Genomic DNA, 21,032 nt, shown 5'->3' on the forward strand with positions numbered 1-21,032 from the left:
AGTCTGGGGTCAACAAAATCTTTAAAAAAAAAAAAAAAAAAAAAGAAACGACATGTTATATGACAGTAAAGACATTTATAATCCAAATAAATGCTGTTCTTTTGAATTTTGAAAATGTAGCTTTGCCATTACATGCATAAATTACATGTTTAAATGTAATAGAAAAATTGTCAGATTATAACAGAATGACATTACATTACAACAGAAAGATTGTAACAATTTTTCACAATATTGTTTTTACTGTATTTTTGATTAAATAAATGCAGCCTTGTTGAGCATAAGAGACTTCATAAAACATAGCCAAACTTTTGAATGGTAGTGAGTGTGAGCATATGAGTATATTAACTAAACTACTCCATAAATGCAATGTAAGTAACACATGTACACAAACACAATCTAGAGAGTGAGCAGTGGGTAAATGTTCCCAGATAACTATGTGACTAAGCAAAATGAATTAATGTGAAGAAAGAAAGACAATTAATGAGGGGGAAACAATAGCAGAAGGTGGAAACTGGAATAGGGAAATGGAGAAGGATGAAAGATGGAAGAAAAAAAACAGCGTACAAACCTTCCGCTTTAGGAAGCTCTGGCCAGTGAGAGATTTAGAGAGAACAGCAGAGATCAGGTTAAACTAAAGCATTAAAGGACACTCAAAAAGACACATTGCAGAATCCCAAAGAGCTCAGAAAAAGACAGAGAGAGAGCACTAGCCACAGGAAAACAGAAACTAGTTTGAGTTCCTACCACTGCAAATGTAATAGTTCTACATTCAAGCTTTCAGACTCTTTTCCTTACATATTAGAATTCCACAGGTAGTTTAACAACATGCTATTACACTTCCACAACACCGGGAGCAGTAGTGAGCCACACCTTCCAGCAGCTGTGGACTGACATTTACAAACTCCACTTTCTTCCGAAGGTAGCGCTGGTTCAGCTTCCAGATACACGAGATGAACGAATTCTTCTCTGCAGTGCTGCTCGCCACCCACCGATAAACCTTCTCAAAATGAAGGTCAAACTCTGGGTTCTCCTGAAGGATGGAGAAGTCCAAGATTTGCTCAGTAAATTCAGGTCGATTCCAGGTCAATAATTATTTTCATGTTACCCCAATTTCCATAAATATGTTCCATAAGTATGTTTCAATAATTTAAATACAAAACAATAAAAAGTAAATTCAATCACTTTAAGTGCTATAAGTGAATTTAGGTATAACAACATTATTTATGCACAGTATGGTTTATTTGAGATTTGCGAAAGATTAAATTGAACAGTTTTAATAGTTATTAAATTATTAGTGTTTTTAAAGATTAATTTTAAGTGAGCCTTCAGTGATGGAAAAGGTAATCTAACATTTAAATGAAATCCATCTGGTGTAATTATTGGAAACTAAACTAAAATAAAAATGTCTTTGTTAAATAAAATAAAGTTATTATATCTAGTATAAATATTAGATGAAAAACTTAAACATAAAAAAATGAAAATTAGAAACTGAAATAAAATAAGCTGAAGTACTATTACTTTTATAGTAGGCGTAGGCCTATATAAATAATACTAAAATAACACTGTATCCGATATCATCCGATAAGCAATCTGAAACAGGTAATATTATGTATCCATAATATTTAGTAATAGTTATTTTATTACTGAGCTTTATTTAATGTCTGAATTGAATCTTTCACATATGACCTCTGACCTTATTGGCATCTTTGGCATCAACCTCTGTCAGGTCCCGTAGTTCCCATGCCATCTGTCTCTTATAGAAATCTCCTTTATCTGACTTCTTCACTTTCACCACCTTCACCTGCACTGGGCGCTCTGTAGTCACTAAAGAAGATAAACAGAACTGACAGAGGTCAAATAAACAATAAAAGAGTGTTTATGGACATTCTCTGTCATGGATCGGTGTCTCTGCTCTACCTGTGGCACACAGGAAACAGTTCTTTTTCTTTTTCCCTGCCTTGCAGACATTGACGATGCTCAGCAGACGCTCGTCATTGGGGGTGAAAATATCCCTCTGAAGGGCGTGCTTGATGGCAGTCATGTTTAATCCTGAAATTAAAAGCACAATTGGCTCATTGCATTTGTTTTCACTAAACAAATGTAAGCTGAAAGGGCCTTCTGCTCGTTGACGCTGTCCAAGTCATTCAAAAGTGAATTATTTTGTATACAAAAAATTCAGATTTTAGCAGATACTTCATCTGTCATCTGTCAGTTTACAACAATAATCAAGTATACAAGACACAATAAGACATTACAAATTTGGCTGAAGCATTCACGCAAACAAAGGTGTTTATTAAAATTAAAAGATCAAATTCATTCAATTTTATTCATGTAGACTTAAAGGTACATTTGCCCTTCATTCACAGAACTGTACTAGAATCTACCAGGGTGATCCCATGTAAATACCACAGTGTATGAATATGATAATTATTAATTAATATGACATACATCAGAATAATACGTTAGAAGAATACCGTCAGTTGCAGAGTAACGTTAATACTTTTCTTAAATGCAGAGTTCGTGATTTTTTTCGTGGTTCGACGATTATTTAAATCGGTTTTGTATATAGATGAACATGTCTTTATTGTTATAGTAACAGATTGTTTTATGAAAGGTCAGCTGACACAGTAAACAGCACTGTGGCCTTCTCGGGAAGCTAATAAACTGCGACGTTAGTCGAATCTTACCTTAAGTTTATCCAAGTGAGCGACGAAAATGCCTTCTCTAACGCTTTAACTTGTATTTGGTAAAAATAAAAGCTTTTTTTCTGAATATCACATCATCTGTCAGGGACCCTGCCCTGAGAGCAGTGTGAACTCGAAAACTGTACACTTCCTGTTTCCGGTTAGTGTTTCTACAGTAAAAGTCCCTTAATTCTATGTTGTGCATTTTCATTATAATTATGGAACCGAACAATTGCAAGCCACGATATATTTAAGAATGATTTTAATTCAATAGATCTTGTGTGCATATAAAGATAATATAAACTGATGATCAATAATATATCAGAGCTCTAAACATAGTATCCATACAGTTTATCAGCTCTATCCGTATCTCTCAAGATAAACCCTCTCATGGCCCATGTGGGTCAAAAATGAAAACTAAAAAGGGAACTGACTTGTGTGTGGATGGTAATAATAAAAGTTTTCCACTTTTCAATACAGTGCATTTCAGATTTGTTTTAGAATGTATAATTTAATCACACTGGAAATGTAGGCTAACTGGTTTGGCAATAAACTGACTGAGAACTACAGAAAATAGATTGTCTTATCAGTGCCCTGATAATGCTTATAAAACCAAGATCAGCTTCTGCCGATTTTCACTCTGCTTAACAGCGTCTCAAGATGAAGTCAGAACTTCTGCTGGTGTTGGCCTTGTCTCTCTGTGTGAGCAGTAAACCCCTGTCCAAAAGCAGGACGTATAATAAGTTGCTGCTGATCTCCTTTGATGGTTTCAGGTGGGATTATGACCAAGATGCCAACACACCAAATCTGGACAAACTAGTTAAAGAAGGAGTCAAGGCAAAATACATAAATCCCCCAGCGATCACCATGACATCTCCATCACACTTTACAACTATTACTGGTAAGGCTCGACTTTCTGCTTATTTATTGGCTTATGTGTAGTCAGAATACACACTTACAGACAAAAAAAAGAACAAAACAGAAGCTCTAACACATGTTCAAATGCCTAATTCATCCAAGTACTCAGTTGGTAGCTATAATTTTGTAATGCGTACTGAATATTATAACATTTAAATCAGTGGTTCTCATATGATTTGGTCTGGTTAGACTGAGTATCACTGCATGTTTTACATCAGTTAAAAAATAGACACTGAAAGAAACAACTCAAATGTCAAATAATTTAATTAATTTATGATATTTTAATAATACTGAACTTTAATAATAATTTAATGAATAAAATGTGTAAATGACACATTTAATACATTTTAAATAAAAAATATAACTTAGTAAAGAATATAATTATATATTATAATATTATAATGTATTGTATACATTTTAATAAAATTGTATTGTTTAATATCATTTTGAAACAAAAGTGCATAAATTCATGCACCTGCTTCACCATAGTTTACTCTGTGTTAATGTACATATTCTTGTCCAGTCTGCAATATCATGATGTTCAAAGTCTTAAGCTGTCTTCTGAGAGCTGCTGAGCACACACTTACTGGGCCAATTACCTCAGCCTCATTAAATGACGTGCAAAATTAGCACAAACTCCAGTTTAAAGGTTATTTGCATAATCAGTGTTCCTTGTTCATAAACCTTGCTCAGTGGCCAATTTACAGTGTATCGAGTCATGTATAAGAGTATTACGAAATGTGGGTTTACATGCACGCTGCCATAACAAGTCATTTTAGTTTATTGAAATACACTATTTGACCACAGAAACATATTGGTTGATCTAACTGAATCCAATTTTCAATGTTAAATGTATACTTATTATATATCAGTATGACTGTATCTTAATCTTTTCTTCAGTGAGATGGATAGAGGATCACGGTGTTGTCCATAACCTGATGTTTAATGATAAAACTGGCCTGAGAGTTCCACACAAGGCAACACTGAAAAGATCAGAATGGTGGGATAATGGTGCTTTGCCCCTGTGGATAACAGCCCAGAATCAGGTGAACTTACTGACATTCCCAGAATTCCTTGTATGACACTTCACATTTGGTGGCTTTTCATTGAAATAACTTTTACTTTCTTTCTTTTCTTATGAGTTATGTACATTAGTGTTTTATGTTATATCTTATGTTGTTAAATTAATATTTATTGCATTATTTTATTGTTTATACTATATATATATAACTGTATATATACAATTATATATAGTATTTAGCTCAGCTTGTGGAAAAGCTACTTGTGATTAACTTGATTTGTCATGTGGTTTTCTCTTTACCCCGTGTTTTGCTGGTTATCATTGTATTATAAAGGTACAAAACAGATTTTTAGTACTTCAGTAGGTTGGTACTGTATATTATCATTATTCAGTTAATCAAATATATGTTTTTTTTAATGAAAATGTTAGTTAAATCACAAAAAAAAAAATTATTGTAATGTTCTGACAACCACAGCTGTTGTTGTTACTGTTGTTGTTGTTTTTTACCATAAATTTCACATATGTTCCTTACAGTGTATGTAAATATGTCCAGTAAAAGCATTCCTCATTGTAAATTAATTAACAAATTAATACTGCTCTTCTCCAATAATGTCTCCAATATATTTCAAAGGGTCTGAAGCACCAGACAACGTGGGTCACACTTTCGGCCCCAAAACCCCAGAGAGAATAAAGATCATTGAACAGATCGACCGCATTATTGGCTACCTCAGGGAGGCAATTCACAAAAATGGTTTGACTGATCATCTTAACGTCATCCTGAGCTCAGACCATGGCATGACCACTGTTAAAATGGCCAGTGAGGTTAATGAGATAAAACTTCGCAATTACATGAGTTTATTCAATCTAGCCCGCTTTGACCTGCTTGACTACGGTGGGTTTGGGATGATTACACCTAGGGAGGGCAAAGGACAGGAAGTTTATGATTCCCTGAAGAACGCACATCCCAATCTGACAGTCTATAAGCAAGAAGAGATACCAGAACACTTTCACATACGCAAACATGAGAGAATTCAACCCATCGTCCTTCTGGCTGACCTGGGCTTCAATATCAACTCTGTAAGTCTCTTTGAAAATAAATATCCCTCATTTTAGCCAGTTGTTTGAAAGCTCAAATAATAAAATATTGTAGTCAAACATGCTAATTATGTCATACTAGCTTCACATTATTTAGCCAGTTTACAGTCCGTATCAGTAAAATATCAATAAATATGTCTTAAATTTGAGATTAGTGAGATTTGGAAACAGTAAAAACAGTAATATTGTGGGTGAAACATTATTTCAGTTTAAATGAACTGTTTTCTATTAAAACATATTTTAAAATGTAATGTATTCCTGGGATGCAAAACTGATTTTTTTTAGCATTGTTACTCCAGTCTTCAGTGTCACATGATCCTTCAATCAAATCATTCTGATTTGGTTCTCAAGAAACATTTCTATTATCAATGTTGAAAACAGTTGTGCGGTCTAATATTTTTTTGCAGAAACCCTGATACAATTTTTTTTTCAGGATTCAAAGATGATTTGAAAGTTCATATTAACAGCATTTATTTGAATATAAATCTTTTGGAACATTATAAATGTCTTTGCTGTCACTTTTGACCAATTTAATGTGTCCATGATGAATAAAAAGCATTAATTTCTTTAAAAAATAGTAGTGTAAATAGTAAATATTGCTTAAAGCTACATGTAAAGTACTGGAAGAGGGTGAATTTATTAAACAGTTTGTCTTCTACTCTAACTTTTTGTTTGCTGTTTGTGCAGAGGGTCATTTTGCATATCAACAAAGGAGATCATGGATTCAGTAATGAGGAAATGGATATGAAAATGATCTTTCGAGCCTTTGGGCCAGACTTTCGGGACAATTTCTTGGCTGAGCCATTTGAGTGTCAGCATCTATCCATTGATGTGTAAGCTGTTGGGTGTAGTTCCAGAAGCAAACAATGGAAGTCTCAGTGACACCAAAGACATGCTAGTGGATAACTTTGATGCTGGTAAGCATTTGAATTGACTCTCAGAAGGCTTTCATTCAAAAATGGCCTCTCCCATCAGTCTAAAAGATTATTTTACCCATTTAGCTTTTTCTACCTGCTAGAATTTTAAGAAAATGTAATACCCAATTAATGACATTAACTGTTCTTTTTGGCAGGTGGGAGCAGTGGAAGAATCAAGGTGTCTTTGAGCCTTCTGCTACTAATGATAATGATCTTAACCTTAATTTGAAGAGATTTGCCAAAACTAACTAGCGATCAGCAAGCCCAAAATACATTTAAACTAAGAACACTACAATCACAAATGTCTATTAAACAAAGACTTCTTCCAGTGCTGAATGTGATGGTGATAACTGAACTTTTTCCTTTTATATTTATTATATAAAGTAAAATTATACAAGTTTATACTGGAAGTTTGTTTTTATTGTGCAGACATTTATGAAATATAGCAAATATCAAGCATGGTCACAACAGTCAACAAATGTATTTGTGATTTGCTAAACTTCAGATTTTATTTACATGTGAGTTTTTATAAAAATCCCTTAATCCCACATATTCCACTTCCCTTTAAGTGCATTCAAAACATAAATACACATTCGTTGAAGTTTAAAGTACTGAAAAACACACACACAACTGCATCAATATTGCACACAGTATAATACACAGAGGTCAACATATATATTTCGAAGCATTATATACATTTCATGCACAAGAAATATTTAATTGAAGGGGGAATTTTAGTTTGTGCTCTTGATTACATATTACTGTATGCATATTACATAAACATGTAAAAAAAAATACAGTCTCGCTGAATGCAAACAAGATTTGTTCAGGTATTTTGATCAAAATCAGCTCTGCAAACCTTTTTACATGTTATCATATTTACTGTATCATTGTTTCGTAAGCATCACATTTATGATGCTAAACTGACATACATCTGCACTTTTAAAAAAATACATACCAAAGGAAAGTTCTTATAAAATTTTGGTAAAAAAAAAAAAAAGGCATTTCAGACACCTTTATCTTTTCAAACATCCCAACTGCCCTTAACTGGGATGCACTAGTTGCACATTTTTGGTACCAACTGGTACTAAAGAAGAGTACTAAAAGAGTCTTGTACTTGCTCAATCCCAGTCCACATCCTGCTCATCATCCAGCTCTACTGAGCTTTCCTCAGCTCCACTACTCTCTTCTTGCCCTCCTCTTTGTGCCGCTTTCCTCCTTGCTGCCTCCAGCATCTCCTGCCTTGCCTTAGCGGCCCGCTCCTCCTCTTCTCTTCGCTGTGCTGCTGCCTTCTTCTCCTGCTCGGCGTGACTCTTCATGTGAGCGCTGCGACTCTTCACCTTATAGAACACCCTGTATATACAGACCTCATTAGAATTTATTGAAGTCAAGAAACTGCTTTACATACAGCGGGTAAAATAAGTATTGAACACATCACCATTTTTCTCAGTAAATACATTTCTAAAGGTGCTGTTGACATGAAATTTTCACCAGATGTCGTAACAATCCAAGTAATCCATACATACAAAGAAAGCAAAACAAATAAGTTCAGAAATTAAGTTCTGTGTAATAAAGAACTTATGAAGAAACACATGAAGAAAGGGAGGTGAAAAAAAGCATTGAAAGCCAAGACACCAGCAGAAATCTATTAGTAATTAGAAAGCAATCCTGCCCCTTGTCAGTGGAAATTAATATTAGTTGGTTCAGTCCCAACTGATGGCCTATAAAAAGGTGTCTCATGACCAACGTGTCACACAAGAAACATTTCATGATGGGTAAAAGCAAAGAGCTCTCTCAAGACCTTTGCAACCTTATTGTTGCAAAACATACTGATGGCATTGTTTACAGAAGGATTTCTATACTTCTGAATGTTCCAGTGAGCACTGTTGGGGCCATACTCCGGAAGTGGAAAGAACATAATTTCACCATAAACCAGCCACGACCAGGTGCTCCTTGCAAGATTTCTGACAGAGCAGTGAAAAAACTTATCAGAAGAGTTTTCTAAGAGCCAAGGACCACTTGTGGAGATCTTCAGAAAGACCTGGAATTAGCAGGTACAACTGTTTCAAAGAAAATAATAAGTACAAAAAGTAATGCACTCAACCGCCGTAGCCTGTATGCAGGCTCACCACGCAAGGCTCTATTGCTGAAGAAAAAACATGTTGAAGCTCGATTAAAGTTTGCTGTACAACATCTAGACAAGCCTGTGAAATACTGGGAGAATATAGTCTGGTCAGATGAGACACAAATTGTACTCTTTGGATGCCATAATACACACCATGTTTGGAGGTCAAATGGCACTGCACATCACCCCAAAACATCATGATGTGGCACTGGCAAAATTCATAGAATTGAAGGAAGGATAAATGGAAAAATGTACCGAGACATTCTTGATAAAAATCTGCTGCCATCTACCAGGATGATGAAGATGAAACAAGGGTGGACATTCAGCAAGACAATGATCCCAAACACACAGCCAAGGAAACTCTCATTCGGTTTCAGAGAAAGAAAGTAAAGCTGCTAGAATGGCCCAGCCAATCACCTGACTTGAATCCAATAGAAAATCTATGGAAAGAACAACAGATCAGAGTTCATAGAAGAGGCCTTCAAGACCTTCAAGATTTGAAGACTGTTTGTGTGGAAGAATGGGCCAAAATCACACCTGAGCAATGTATGCGACTAGTTTCTCCATACAGGAGGTGTCTTGAAGCTGTCATTATCAACAAAGGCATTACCAAATTTCAGTAAGCGTGTTCAATACTTTTTTCCTGGGTCATTCAATTTTATTACACAGAACTTAATTTCTGAACCTATTTGTATTGTTTTCTTTGTATGTATGGATTACTTGGATTGTTCCCGACATCTGGTGAGAATTTCATGTCAAAAATCCTACAATGTGATTTTCTGGATTTTTTTTTCTCATTTTGTCTCTCATAGTTGAGGTATACCTGTGATGAAAATTACAGGCCTCTCTCATCTTTTTAAGTGGGAGAACTTGCACAATTGGTGGCTGACTAAATACTTTTTTGCCCCACTGTATAAAGCCACTAACTAGCAAAAAAACTAGAGTGAATGGTCATGAGAAAGCATGGGCATGAGAAAAGAATTTAAAAAGCACTTGTCCTTACAGATCTTTTTATATATCACCGAAATGTTTTTGAACATTTAAGAGTTTTGCTGTTTTGCTATTTAAGGTGTGTTGCTATTAAATTAATTACATATTAAAGTACTAGGAAATTATTATTAATGAAACAATATTTTATTTTAAAATACTGAATTGTAATATGTGACCCTGGAGCACAAATCCAGTCTTAAGTCGCTGGGGTATATTTGTAGCAATAGCCAAAAATACATTGTATGGGTCAAAATTATTGATTTGTCTTTTATGGCAAAAATCATTAGGATATTAAGTAAAGATCATGTTCCATGAAGAGATTTTGTAAATTCCCTACTGTAAATATATTAAAACTTAATTTCTGATTAGTAATATGCATTGCGAAGAACTTCATTTGGACAACTTTAAAGGTGATTTTCTCAATATTTTGATTTTTTTTTTGCACCCTCAGATTCCAGATTTTCAAATAGTTGTATTTCGGCCAAATATTGTCCTATCCTAACAAACCATACATCAATGGAACGCTTATTTATGCAGCTTTCATATGATGTATAAATCTCAATTTCGAAAAATTGACACTTAAGACTGGTTTTGTGGTCCAGGGTCACATATAATTTATTATTATAAAACATGAATTCATATTCATGGTTGTAATTATAATAATAATAAAAATAACAACACTTATATTAAAATATTGATATATTAAGTAATTTGGAGAAAAATCACAGCCTAGATGATATAATATTGGGACATTACCATCATATATTAATAAAATATTAAAATAAAATACTGCAATATATTAATAAATTAATTGTGATGATAATATTAACACTGGGGACTTGATATTCAAATATAGAAATATTACTTTCAATATTTCAGACAAACTATATTGGAGATCAGAGATACCGAGTGTACAGTGAGCAGAATTCTTACTCTGGAACAAAACTGTTCTCAACTGTCTTTTGAAGTAAAAGCAACTAGGACAAGCTGGGATGCTTCAAATTGAATGAGTAGAAATTCAAAGACACATACTGTTATATAAACACTGACTCACCTACTGCACTTCTTGCAAGGGAAAATACCCTCTGGCTCTCCCTGACTTTTGTTGCCAGTTGAGGCCCTGTTTTTCTTCCCGGTGCTGTCAGAGCGAGGCTTTGGAGGTGCAGGGGAAGGAGTTTTGAAGGAGGGTTGAGTAGCTGGCATCAGGCCAGAAGACTCTTCCACAAAGCTGTTCTTCTGGTCCTCATGAGCCACGTCTGCTCTCTCCTGGACAAATTAGTAAACAGAACCACGCAATCAGATTTAGCTATTCATTCTGGACATTTAACATTCCAGCCCAGAGAAACATGATGGTGTATTCACTATATTTATATACAAACGAGAATGCCTTCAATCCAAATACTTACATTCTTAATGTTCTGAAGTGTCTTGGTCACATTTTGTAGACTGTGATCCACATTGTCTTGTGTGGCCTCCTGTTGTCTGCTATCATTTTCTTCTTCTTGTTTCACTTTAATCTTGTTAGAGATAAAAGAACAGACAAGTCTGACCAGCACTCATGTATCACAATGTACAGATTGTTTTAGCACAGATTTTGTAAGCATTCATACAAATTTCCTTTTTGAATAATTATTATGAATAATTATTAATTTACTGTACATGTGCTATTAGCTCTTTAGTCAAAACAATGTCTAAAAGCAGTAATAGCCTTTACCACAGGGATGTTATCCTCTGGCTCTAAAGGTCCATATGTATATGTGCCATTACGGCCAACCTTTGCTTGTTTCTTATAGGTGTAGTAGAACTCCACACACTGTGCCACTGTTTTATTCCTCACCTGCCAAAATAGAAACACAATGTCACCTTAAAAAGGGGAAATTTGATTTACATGAATCTATATAAGACCAGTAAACAAAAAAGATTGTATACCAGTTTTTGCACCAAGAAGAAATCTCTCCTGTAAGCAGAAATTCCCTTGTTGAAGCATCTTTTTTCATCCACAGTCCAGCAGTCTGATCCTGCCAATATTTAAGGGACATTAGGTTCTTTCTATCCGCTATACATTACAAACATTCTGCTGCATTGCAAAACTATATCCATTTACAGTCACAGCATGCTGAATCATGTTTAATGTTTCTAAGTGAACACAGCGAGCTCTGCAATTAGATGTAAATGAATTTCTACCTGCGTAGTGGTAGTTCGCCAGATCGTGGTTCTTGGAGAAGATGGGATTCTTCATCAACATCATTTCCAGAGCTTCCTAGAGTCAAAATAGATTTGTTGTTTATCCTGAAAACATATGTGACCCTGCCTGTGAAAACCAGTTTAAAAAAAGTCTAAAAATCTAATTCTGAGATAACAAGCCTCAAAGTTTGATTTCACCTATTAATTTCATTATCATTTCAAGTTTTACCATGGTCTTATTCAGTCAGTGTTAAAGATATCAAGTTTGTATTTTCACAGAATGTTCTGTACATTACTACATTCTACAATACGATTTTATGTAGAAAACAGTACATCACAAAAAAATGACTTTAGCTGGGTTTTCACAGGCAAAGTCACATGCATATGCATCATATACAGTGTCCCCAACAAGTATTTGGACACTTTTAGATGCATACACTAATGTTCAAATGTTTGAAGTTATTATGAAAGAAATGAATACTTATTTCAGGAAGGACGCTTTAAATCGAAACTTTAAATTAAAAAGGAAACTAAAACGTTTACAGTGTTACAATAGATTTCTATTTCAAATAAATGCTATTCTTTTGAACTTTCTATTCATCAAAGAATCCTGAAAAAATGTATCACATTTCCCACAAATATATTAAGCAGCACAACAGTTTTCAGAACTGATAATAATAAGAAACGTTCCCTGAGCATCAAAACAGGATATCACAATGATTTCTGAAGGATCATGTGACACTGAAGACATCTTTTGCCATCACAGGAATAAACAACATCTTAAAATATATTAAAACAGAAAACAGTTCTTTTTAATTGTAATACTGTTTCACAATATTAGTGTTTTACTGTATTTTTATTAAATAAATGCACCTTTAAGAGCACAAGAGACCTCTTCCACAAACACTACTCATACCAAACTTTTGAGTTGTAGTCGGAGTCCTTAAAAGTGTATGAATTTCATTTCATTTGACAAAAAATATCAAAGCGCATTTGTGAACTAACATTTTTCCTAACTGGTGTCAATGTGATTTTTAGATGTCTTAAGTCAGACATTTTTCAGTGTGACTCAAGTGTCCAAACACTTTTTGGTACCACTGTATATTTAACTGTGCTCACCATGACATCCCCTCTGCACTCATGTAGGCAGTGCATTGCTAGCTCTGGGTTGGTTCCTCCTCCATACGTGACACTGGAGCAGACCAGGTTCATCAGATCATCAACTGGAAAATAGTGGGAATGGAAGGATTGGAATGGAAGTATGTGAGACATATGTCTATGTTATATGCAGCTGGTAAACCTCAGCTATATCAATGCAGTCTAAAGATAAGTTACGTCTTGTATCCTGGGAGGGTGTAGAATCAGCCTTTGAATTAGGGAGCCAGACCAAAGTGGCTTCATGCTGGTCCTGTAGGGCCAGTGTTCCATCCAATAGTTCAGGAATTTCTGCCTGATACCGAGAGCCGATGTTTATGCGCCTAAAATGTGCATAAGAGAGAGAATATATTAGAATAGAGGACAGTGATTGTGATGATTTTTTTTTTTATAAATGCTCACGGTTCTAGGCTGACAGGCTTTGCTTCTCCAATCACTGAGAGTGCAGGAGGGGTGATTTCAGAACTGCCTAAAGTGCAGAAAATAAAGTCAGCAAGAGAGATATAGAAATTAATCAAAGTTCATTGTGATCAATGATGTGATCTACAATTCATCTACACTTGCAATTCATTAAGTAAGAATAAACACAAATAAACAAATAGTGAAAAACATAACACTTGACATTAAGGCTTATAAGTTACCATTATTTAACACAAACTAACAGCTAATAATACAGTAATACACAACACGTAAAAAATGTGTTAACATTATTAGTTCACGATACATTATGATTTACGATGCATTAACTAATAAACTACAGCTTTTACTCATCTAGTTTTATTTTTACATACCCTAGTGAAAAACAAATATACTAAAATGCATTTGAAATACATTTATTTCATCCCAAGTAGACTACAACTACATTTACATATTTATGTATTTATAAAAAATACCCTGCAATGCTAAATTGGAACAACTAATTTTGTACTTAATGCAGTTTAATTGTGTGTAAGTAGTGCTGAAGTCCAACTAAAGATATGCTGAAGTATATTTGATTGTGCTAATGTTGGAACTATTGCAAGTATACTTTAGGTACACTTAAAATAACTTGCATTTAAAGACCGATAGTATTCAAAGATCATACAATTCTCATCAATAGTGATATTAAAACACATTTTAGTCTTAATATTAATAAATGTGCATTGTGCACAAGTGATACTCCAAATAAAGTGTAATTAGAATTTCTAAATCAGTATGTCTCGAGTGATATGTAATTGAAATGAAATGTATTTTAAATATATGACTTTTTTACTAGGGTATACTAATAGATTTTTAACATCAACTTTTATTTAAATTAAAATTAGTTAATGCATTGTGAACATGAAATAACAAATAAATAATAGTGCATTTATACTGTAAATTTACATGAATGATTAATAAATGCTCTACGAATGTCCAGTTTATTGATAGTTCAGGATATCTAATTAATGTTAATTTCTTTATCTATTAATATGTATGAATAAACAAAGAGTGAAGTTAAAAAGGTTACATTAGTTAGCACAATAGTTAACTAATAATGCATTATATTAATGCCTTATTATTAAAAGTTCTATTACAAACTTAATGAACTATCAATGAACAATACTGTGTTTATACTGTAAATGAACATGAAACTAGATGAATAAATGCTGAAAGAAACAATTTTTCCTTGGTAGTTTACCATAACTAATGCATTAGCAAATGTTTAGAACCTTACTGTAAATCCTTACTAATACAAAAAGTCCTTTAAAACAAAAAGATATGGAACACACTTGTAGCATGTAGCAAACTTCGAGTGGCGCTGCGGGGTGTGGATGGAGGTGGCAGGACCTGGCTGCCTGCTGCCATAGAAGAGAGGACAGCAGAGAAGTACAGCCCAGAGCCTTCTCGCACGGGTGAAAGAATGGGTGGAGGGGTGTATGGTGGGATGATACTGGCATGGTCTAGCAGGCGTACTGGGGACCGCAGATTGCTCTGGTAGGGAGTGATGCTGGAGTAAACAGAGGGGGTGATGAATGTGCAAGGTTGAGGTATGACCAGAGGCTCGGGACGTGGGCGGCGCCTGGATTTGTCCTCTTGCCCTTTACCCTGATTCAAACAAATGAAAGAACGAATATTTTAACAACTATTTTTAAAAGCCATAAACAGTTTGTGGAAAAAGGCATAACATTAACTTAAAAATCATTTGACAACCATTTGAGATGTTTTAAGAGCATTAACCAGCGTTACCAGGTTTCACTAAAGAAATAAGCGATATGGTCAGAAAAAATAAGCCCAATATAAGCAACCCCTAGTCTTGGGGTAGGGGCATACATATATCATGTCAAACTTATTGTAAAATGTTACTGAAATCTCTTGCGGTTTCATCAAAAGCAGCTTGTGATGGCAAAAAGATGCTGAATTAAATTACTACAAACGGCTCTAGCATAAATTACAACATTCTTTTGATGGAAAAAGGGGAAAACCAATGCATGTCAGTGACATTTACAGACTGAAGAACATCATCATCACACATATTGATAAAGCTGTTTAGTCCTATAGGTGCCGATCACTAACAAGCCCAAATGCACAAAAGTATTCTGAAAAAAAAAGCTCCAAAAAACACAACCTCACAACTACCCAAATCTATAAGTGACTTCTTGAATAAACAAGCCTAAAATCGCTTATAATAAGTGGATCTGGCAACACTGGCATTAACCTGTATTAACTGTATTAACCTGGATGAAGCTCTCGGATGCTGAGCTCTTTATTGAGTGCCGGCGTGCAACAATAACCGAGGGTTTACGATCAGGCTGGTTTTGTTGATGTGAAATCTCTGAGGGATGTCGAACATTATCCAGCTGTGTCCAGCTGCCCGGCGCTTCCATTTGACCTTTCCGAACTGGCACTGAGACTGGGATGACTAGGGGTGTCATGCCTGCTGGTCTACCAGGAGTAACGTCCTCACACTATTAAGAGAAGATAAGAAAAAGACAGAATAAAATGTAAATGGAGAAGAGAAAAAACAAAGGACAGAGAAGCACAAATAAAAGTGTGCGTAAGCAACCGGCAGCGTTTAAGTGAGTCATAGCGCTAGTTGAGTTACTCTGCCCCAAAAACACCTTTACAGGCCAAGTTTTGAAAAAAATTTTTTTTAAACAACCATCTCAAACAAATAGAGCTGTCTCTACCCTGTTACTGTACACTGCAATATCTGAAGTCTAAGACATTTTAAAGAATAAAATCATACCAGAAACGTCTTGTTTTGTGAGGCTTGGATCAGATAGATGTTAGCAAATAGGGCTTGGTGAATCAGCCCCTCCCAAATCCAACTGAATGGATTTTGAGAGAGTGTGGAATGTGAAGGTGTGCAGACATGCAGCCGCTCACCAGACTGCTTTACAATGCTCAATAACTCCATAAACTCCACTGTACGTGATTGGGGAAGCCTGATAGCAAACACTACTCTGAGCTGAGTTTGTACTGTAGTGTTTACTTTTATAGTTTGATTAGTTATAAAGCTGATGACACATTTCACCCAGCTTCAACTTCTTACTAGAGTCAGCAATGGAAATGTTTAGGTTTTGAATGAGCTAATTCACTACCTGGTTTAAACAACAACAAAAAAGCTTAGGAGACCTTCTAGCATATATTTAATGCATGATAACCTTTCACATGTTTGTGGTCAGTTAAATAAATACTTCTATTTAGCAATGACACATTTTTTAAAAGTGACAGTAAAAACATTTATTTCAAATAAATGCTGTTGTTTTAAAATTACCATGCATCAAAGAATCCTGAAAAAAAATGTATCACGGTTTACACGAAAATATTAAGTAGCACAACACGTTTTTTAACATTGATAATAACAGAAAATGTTTCCTGAGCACCATATCAGCATATTATTTCCAGCCCAGTATGTTCTAATATGTTACCATTAATATTAAAACAGATTTCTGCTATTCCATTGTTGTAAAAATAGGCTTCAAACGGATTTCCAAAAGAAACAAGCTCACCTTTGCTGGCAAAAGCTCCATCTCTGAAGCCTTTTGAGCAAGAGTCTCAAGGTTGATCTCCTTTGAGGCCCTCCGTTGTCTCGGAGTGCTTTGGATGACCCCCACTGCGGGTCCGTGGACTCCACCAACTCCTCCATTCTGAGCAGAAACCTTGTCCTTGGATGTCTGGTTGCCTTGAGGAGAGACTCCATCTTTGGAAAGCCGTCGAGAGCGGCGAGGGAGGACCTGTCGTTTGGTTTGGGTCTCTCGGAGTACTGGAGTGGCCTCTGCAGGACCCGATTCCTGATAATCTGCTCCCTGAGGGATAGGATGTTGTGTTTGAGGGATGGTGAGCTGGGTCTGACTTGAATCGGTTTTCACCCGAGTACTGGCTAGATCCTGTGACTCAATTTCTTGTTTGACTCGCTGCTTTTCTATAGGCTCTGGGTGTTGAAAACCTTGAGCATGCTGTTGCAGTTGCTGCTGCATCTGTTGCAGCTGGTATTGCTGTTGCATTTGAAGCAGCCGCTGCTGCTGTTGCATTTGATGCTGCTGCTGTTGTTGTTGTTGCTGCTGCAACTGACGCATTTGTTGCAGCTGTTGCATCTGGTGCTGGCGATGCAGCTGCTGCTGTTGCAACTGCAAGAGCTGCTGTTGCGATTTCTGCTTCTCGTTATAATTCATATTTAAAGATGCATTGTTGCCTTGGAAGACTTGTTGGAAACCAGGCGCCTGTGGTTGCTTGGTAGGTCCGAATGCCAACTGGAAGGGTTGCAGAGTAGAGTCAGACATATCGTGATGCATTCCCTGAGGCTGATACTGGAGGTCTGCAGGTCTGTGACCTTGTTGGAGTGCCTGATATTGAGCATGATGCATGGCTGCCATCGTGTGATGGTCCCAATCCTCCCCGGGAATGTGAGCGGTGTCTGTGTAGGACTGTGAGGAACTTGGTGAATGCTTCTCCAACTTTATAGCCTCCATTTCATGCCCTTTGTGAAAGGCTCTTGGATCATCCATACCACCTAGAGAAGGTCCAAAATTCTGTGACCACTTATTCAGGTTCGGGACGCCCTGAAACCAAGTCGCAGTCTGCATTGGGTTTTGAGGGGTCCACTTTACTGGTCCCGATTGCTGAAAATGGCCCCGGACCTGATATGCTTTATCAGATTTGTAAACGCTCTGGACTTCAGGGCTAGAATCCACCAAAATCTCTGGGCTGCTGTGAGCTTGCTCCAAAGAGGGAGCGCCTATGTTGTAGAACAGATCTCCTGAATGCTGCATTGTTTCACCAATGGCTTCAACATTCTGCTTGCTAATAGTGTTTAAGGTTCCTCTCTGGTGTGGAGAAAGACTCATGGCAATTGTGTGAAACTATAAGACAAGTAAAAACCTGGGGCATTCAACACTTCAGTTTTAAGTAAGCCTATGACAAGGCTGGATGAAAAAAAAAATGTTTTACAGAGCAGAGCACATGCAAGATTTTGTGGGGTCTAGGAGCCCCACCTCCCTTCTTGCTTCTAAACTGCAGTATAAAGGTGGTGTAAATATTTAAGAACTCAGTCATTCCTCAGTCACAGGAAATGTTCTAAAAAGGAGAGAAAGACAAAAAGTAAGGTTTTAAACAATCACAATAGGGGTATAATGATGTCTGTATTATATGCAAAATAAACAAAAAGACAAAAAAATGTAAACGTAAAATAGGACAATGACATGACACGTATTTTAATTTGTCTCTATGTAATAATTTATTCAAAAATACATAAAAAATGCATCTTCTATGATGTACAGAGCCCCTAAAGGGACAAAGTATGAGATTTAAGGAAAAATTATATTTCAATATTTTTGTGCAACATTGCAAAACATTTAAAGTTCCCCCAAGAAACATAGCGGGTGAACAGTTTCTAGGGGCACAAAACTGCAAACGCAGAAGCACTGAAATATAATTTTTAAATCTCACTTTTTTCATCATTACGTTCCCTTAGGGGCTCCATAATGATGATTTTAGTTTCTGAATTAAAATTAATTTGAATATTTATGGAGGGCATAAAGTTCAAGATGTTAGGGTACAACAACTGTGCAGATATTAGAATGAAGAGCATCATTAAAAGCTTGAAAACTTGAGTAGGTTCACATAAACCTTTATTATTTTATTATAATTTTTTAAAAATAAACAAAACTTATAAAGTAAACCAGAAAACTCAGTCTCATCAGGAAGCCAACATCCTAAAACTAAAAACAAACAACAACATTAAAGTAAACAAGTCATTAAATTAAACTTTTCTTAAAAATAAAACAAAAGAAAGAGTACATATGTATAAACTTATTTATCATGGATGCTCTTATTTGTAAACCAGAATGTCATGTGTGAATGGCACCTAAATAATCGAATCAATTTACAGCTACACAACAGTTCAAATGAATTATAAATAGAAAGAGTTGTCAAGTAAACTTCAGATCACCGATAAGAAAACAGGCCATAGCATGTCAAACCTGAGTCAGACAATGACAGGAAACTAAATGCAAATAATTCCTTTCGCATCATTAATGAATGGCTGTTTGGTAAGACCTGTGCGTAGAGAAGGAACATAGTGGCCTAAAAGCAGGAAACTTGACAAACACAAATGCAGAAGGCAAGAGCAGACAGAACGGGAGGGGCATGAAAATTGCAATGCAAGACGACAAGAATTACAGGAAGTGAAGAGGGAAAAGGGAGAGAGAGATGGGGAAAGAATACAGGAGAGAGAGAACAAGCAGAACTACTTTTCAGCCCATTGGTGACCCCTCCCAAACTAGCAACTACTGTGAAAACATTTGATATATAAAAAAAGATATGTAGAACCAATGCTGCATATCAAAGCAAACGGCAGTGCTTACTTCCCTGTAAGACGACATCTTCATATTTGTGCAATTTGCGTTTCTTGGTTTATTGAACGACAGGTCGTGTATGAAAACAGATTAAAACTGCAGCGTACTTACACTGTAGCAGTATGATATTGATGTCCTCCTTCCTTACTTGTCAAGTTCGGGTGACAGCACCTTACAAAACTGTTCCAACCCTGGGCAAAGTCAACAGCGTGCATGACCATATACACACTGCGAACAATGCAGTCTGTCGTAATCTCCTAGACGTAAATGCGCACATTTGATACGCTAAAATACCATGTCACAATGCATCGAGAGGCCTTTCCAACATGTAGGCTGACAGATTTAACAACTTTTGGTATCCGAACACATTTGAACTCTTCAGCTGTAGACACCAAAAATGTTTTCCTGTTTACAATCTGCTGTTTAAGCGCAATTTTACCGATACAGTTTGCAGGACGTGCAGAGTTCGAGGATCCTCTTGAAAAATAATCAATCCATCAAAGTTATTTATCAACACAACAAGTTCGCACTGACGCAGACAATCAGCTCGTTTCGGATTGAAGGCGAGGCGATACAAGGCGCAAAAGCGCACGCTGTGATTGGACGGAAAGAACTTCTCGCGCACTGCTGGAATGTGTAATATTTAATTAGTGAAACCAAGTGAAACAGGAGACCTTTATATTTCCATATCACTTTCACTTTTTATGACTTCGAGATATAGTGCATGATGTGTTAACAGTGTCATTACATTCATGTTAAAAATGCATGTTGACATGCAAAAAAACAACAACAACAAAAACATCTTGGTTCTCTATATAATGTTGAACGTATAAATGTAATCCATCAAGCTCTCTACCACACAAATGTACCAAATTCAAGCAATGAGAAAGAAACTTCAGGTAAACAGCGTCACCTTGTGTGCCTAACTTAATACACTGACTTGTGGCAAGTCATTTTAACATTAAATCCTGATTTAATTTATTTTTCTTAACTAGTCAAGTATAATTAAATACTAGTCACTATTTGAATAAGTACAACCATCTAATAAAAAAGATCTAGTGTCTAATGAATAAGTAATGGAATAGTAGTAATTAACATAAGTGCTAGTAGCAAACAAATATATAG

At 35.7% G+C, this 21,032-nt stretch overlaps 3 protein-coding genes across 8 annotated transcripts in view; 1 reads left to right on the forward strand and 2 right to left on the reverse strand.

Annotated features, from left to right (window-relative positions):
- Window positions 1-2,848, reverse strand: part of LOC107555758 (exocyst complex component 1-like) — a 16,485-nt gene extending 13,637 nt beyond the window's left edge. For 2 of the 5 annotated variants that reach the window (XM_016238651.1, XM_016238648.1), the window contains exons 1-5: window positions 2,688-2,848; window positions 1,918-2,049; window positions 1,694-1,824; window positions 871-1,030; window positions 569-586 (exon numbers count right to left, since the gene is read on the reverse strand). In XM_016238651.1, coding sequence (XP_016094137.1) covers window positions 569-586; window positions 871-1,030; window positions 1,694-1,824; window positions 1,918-2,041 — 433 coding nt within the window. In that variant the 5' untranslated portion in view covers window positions 2,042-2,049; window positions 2,688-2,848. The remainder of the gene's footprint in view (window positions 1-568; window positions 587-870; window positions 1,031-1,693; window positions 1,825-1,917; window positions 2,050-2,687) is intronic. The other 3 variants (XM_016238652.1, XM_016238650.1, XM_016238653.1) reach the window with 3 other exon arrangements.
- A 2,377-nt stretch (window positions 2,849-5,225) lies between these two features.
- On the forward strand, window positions 5,226-5,736 carry LOC107555738 (ectonucleotide pyrophosphatase/phosphodiesterase family member 7-like). The gene has a single exon (XM_016238616.1). The coding sequence runs from the start codon at window positions 5,233-5,235 to the stop codon at window positions 5,734-5,736; it is 504 nt and encodes a 167-aa protein (XP_016094102.1). The 5' UTR covers window positions 5,226-5,232.
- Window positions 5,737-7,114: 1,378 nt separating this feature from the next.
- On the reverse strand, window positions 7,115-20,447 carry LOC107555757 (ELM2 and SANT domain-containing protein 1-like). Of its 2 annotated transcripts, none has more exons than XM_016238646.1 (13): window positions 20,019-20,447; window positions 17,064-18,627; window positions 15,786-16,016; window positions 14,841-15,156; window positions 13,492-13,558; window positions 13,270-13,412; window positions 13,054-13,157; window positions 11,935-12,010; window positions 11,680-11,768; window positions 11,465-11,587; window positions 11,157-11,267; window positions 10,805-11,016; window positions 7,115-7,988 (listed from the first exon to the last, which is right to left on the reverse strand). In XM_016238646.1, the coding sequence occupies exons 2-13, from the start codon at window positions 18,396-18,398 to the stop codon at window positions 7,757-7,759; spliced, it is 3,039 nt and encodes a 1,012-aa protein (XP_016094132.1). In that variant the 5' UTR covers window positions 18,399-18,627; window positions 20,019-20,447; the 3' UTR covers window positions 7,115-7,756. The 2 variants fall into 2 exon arrangements, with proteins under 2 accessions (XP_016094132.1, XP_016094133.1); XM_016238647.1 differs by lacking the exon at window positions 20,019-20,447 and adding an exon at window positions 19,917-19,995.
- Between the last annotated feature and the right edge of the window lie 585 nt (window positions 20,448-21,032).

This window comes from Sinocyclocheilus grahami, unplaced genomic scaffold, assembly GCF_001515645.1.
Source record: "Sinocyclocheilus grahami isolate Dianchi unplaced genomic scaffold, SAMN03320097.WGS_v1.1 scaffold544.1, whole genome shotgun sequence".
NCBI classification, from domain to species: Eukaryota; Metazoa; Chordata; class Actinopteri; order Cypriniformes; family Cyprinidae; genus Sinocyclocheilus; species Sinocyclocheilus grahami.

Bases quoted from the DNA above. Each gene is read 5' to 3' on its own strand.
- LOC107555738 (XM_016238616.1), top strand. From the start codon at position 5,233: ATGTCTCCAATATATTTCAAAGGGTCTGAAGCACCAGACAACGTGGGT.
- LOC107555757 (XM_016238646.1), bottom strand. From the start codon at position 18,398: ATGAGTCTTTCTCCACACCAGAGAGGAACCTTAAACACTATTAGCAAG. The intron at 16,017-17,063 runs GTGAGCTTGTTT...TTCTCTTAATAG, and splicing joins TGGAGCTTTTGCCAGCAAAG to TGTGAGGACGTTACTCCTGG. The intron at 13,158-13,269 runs GTAACTTATCTT...ACTATTTTCCAG, and splicing joins ACCCTCCCAGGATACAAGAC to TTGATGATCTGATGAACCTG.